A 2,099-nucleotide genomic window follows, 5' to 3' on the forward strand; every position below is an offset into this window, starting at 1 on the left:
GGCCTTGGCAGAGGGAAGTGCAGTGAGTCAACAGCAAAGCTGGGGCGGCCTTGGAGCCTCCTGGATGCTGCTTTGAAGAGGAAGAGCCCTAAAGCTGCTGCAGGGTCTGGAGCACAAGTGCACTGAGGAGCAGCTAAGGGACCTGGGGGGGTTGAGCCTGGAGAAAAGGAGACTCACGGGAGACCTTCTGGCTCTCCACAACTCCGTGAATTTCAGGAGGTTGGAGTGAGAAGGAAGTTGGTCTCTTCTCCCCAGGAACAAGTGACAGGACGAGAGGAGCCAGCCTCAAGTTGTGGCAGGGGAGGTTTTTGTTGTCCCTGAGGACCAATTTCTTCGCATTGGGGCTGTGCAGGGCTGTCCCAGGCTGCCCAGGGCAGTGGTGGAGTCCCCATCCCTGGAGGGGTTTCCCAGGTGTGTGGAGGTGGTGCTGAGGGCCAGGGGTCAGTGGGGACCTGACAGTGCTGGGGGGACAGGGGGACTCAAAGAGCTTAAAGGGCTTTTCCAAGCAAAACATTCAATGATTTGATGCTCTGTGTGTGGTGGCTGCTCTGGGTGATGTGCACAAGCTTTGATAAGATTTCTGGAAATAAAATTAGCACTTCTAAAAAAATTAGGCTCCCCAAACAATAATTCAAATATCCCTTTTGGCACATAAAAAAGAGCGTAAAGGGGCGAAAGGTGGCTGCCAGCGCCAGTGCAGGGTTTGTTGGTGAGTCTGTGGTTCCAGCCTGTGAAATGGCTTTTGTTGTTGACTTTGATGGGAACTGAAGGGGATATTTAAGTTTTTCCTTCCAACATCAACTGTCCGAAGTGTGGCCTGTGTGATGGAGTGATTGCTCTTACCACAGAGTGAGTTAAAACAGCGTCATGGTGCTGAACTCCCGTGGACCCAGTGATTAACCCCCTCTTGTCGTCTTCTCCTTTAGGTCTCATAAACGACCATAAAAATGCCCATGGGGACGTGCCGCGGCCGCTGCCGCCAAGGTGGAGTAACCCCCACCAGCCTCCCTTCAACAGGAGGGGGGCATTTTCCACCAGGTACCCCCGGCAGCCTCTGAGGGATTTTCAGGGTCATTCCTGGAGGAAAAAATATTCCCTCATCAACCGGCTGCCGGGTGATGACGGAAGCGGAGGCGCCAGCACATCTCGGACTTTCGGAAGCTACGAGGACAACCAAGCACCTGAACCACTGGAATCATCCCCTGAGAGACACGTGGACTTAACCACCGATGGCAACATCGTGGTGGGGATCCAGCTGCCGCAGAGGGCGGCCCCCTTTGAGGAGACCAAAGGTTTTGCTGATATTGGTTCTTACTGTGAGTTTTCTGGGCTGAAAACAGCGACCGCTGCTTCAGGCAATGCGCAGAAATCTCCTTACGCCAGCGGGAAGGAAGAGAGACGGTCCTCTCTCTCCGTGTCATTTAGCTCCTCTCACCGGTTGGTGAGCTCGGTGTACGTGAACGTGTCGGAAAGGCCCCGAACGGTGCGTCTAGCTGGTGACGGGGCTGGCAGCTCCCTCACTGCTTGCGGAAGCACCAGCGAAAGTGCCGTGACGCTGAAATCGGAACCTCAGGAGCCTTCGGGGTTGCTGGACCACGAGCCGGCTCGTCTCTTGGTGCGGAGAAAGGCAGAACCGCCCGCTCCAGGGCCATCTGGAGATGAAGCCTGGGGTGCTCCCAGAGCATCCTCAAAGCTCCTTGGAGACGGTGACATGGGCTCTAGACCTGCTCAGGCTGCGACATCGGTGGTTGGGATGACCCCGAAGAGCAGGTTCTCCGTGATACCCAAAGCTGCCGGTCTCCAAAGAGCTGCCGCAACACCTGTCTCCAACAAAGCTCCCAAGTTCAGGAGGACCAATTACACGTGGGTTGCGAACCCTGGTAAGTGCCCTCGTCCTCTGAAGAGGTGGGTCAGCCCTAGAGCTTCGGAAGGCACCAAGAAGGTCGCTGGAGGAGCGGACAAAGGTGCCAAACTCCCGCTCAGAGCAGATTTGGGAGCAAAGCTGAAAAAATCGGCGCTACAGAACAAAGTGGGGGTTTCTCCCAGTAAATACAAGTGGAAAGCATCCAGCCTGCAGACCTCACCCTCCACCTCCAAGT

The 2,099-nt window shown here is 55.6% G+C and overlaps 1 protein-coding gene across 1 annotated transcript in view; it reads left to right on the top strand.

The window, feature by feature from the left end:
- Window positions 1-78: 78 nt before the first annotated feature.
- Window positions 79-2,099, top strand: part of ZC3H3 (zinc finger CCCH-type containing 3) — a gene marked incomplete at both ends in the record, with an annotated part of 5,175 nt that continues 3,154 nt past the window's right edge. The window contains 2 exons of the mRNA XM_010131405.1: window positions 79-104; window positions 927-2,097. Of these exons, the coding sequence (XP_010129707.1) occupies window positions 79-104; window positions 927-2,097 (1,197 nt within the window). The remainder of the gene's footprint in view (window positions 105-926; window positions 2,098-2,099) is intronic.

This window comes from Buceros rhinoceros, unplaced genomic scaffold (assembly GCF_000710305.1).
Source record: "Buceros rhinoceros silvestris isolate BGI_N320 unplaced genomic scaffold, ASM71030v1 scaffold3572, whole genome shotgun sequence".
Taxonomy (NCBI): domain Eukaryota; kingdom Metazoa; phylum Chordata; class Aves; order Bucerotiformes; family Bucerotidae; genus Buceros; species Buceros rhinoceros.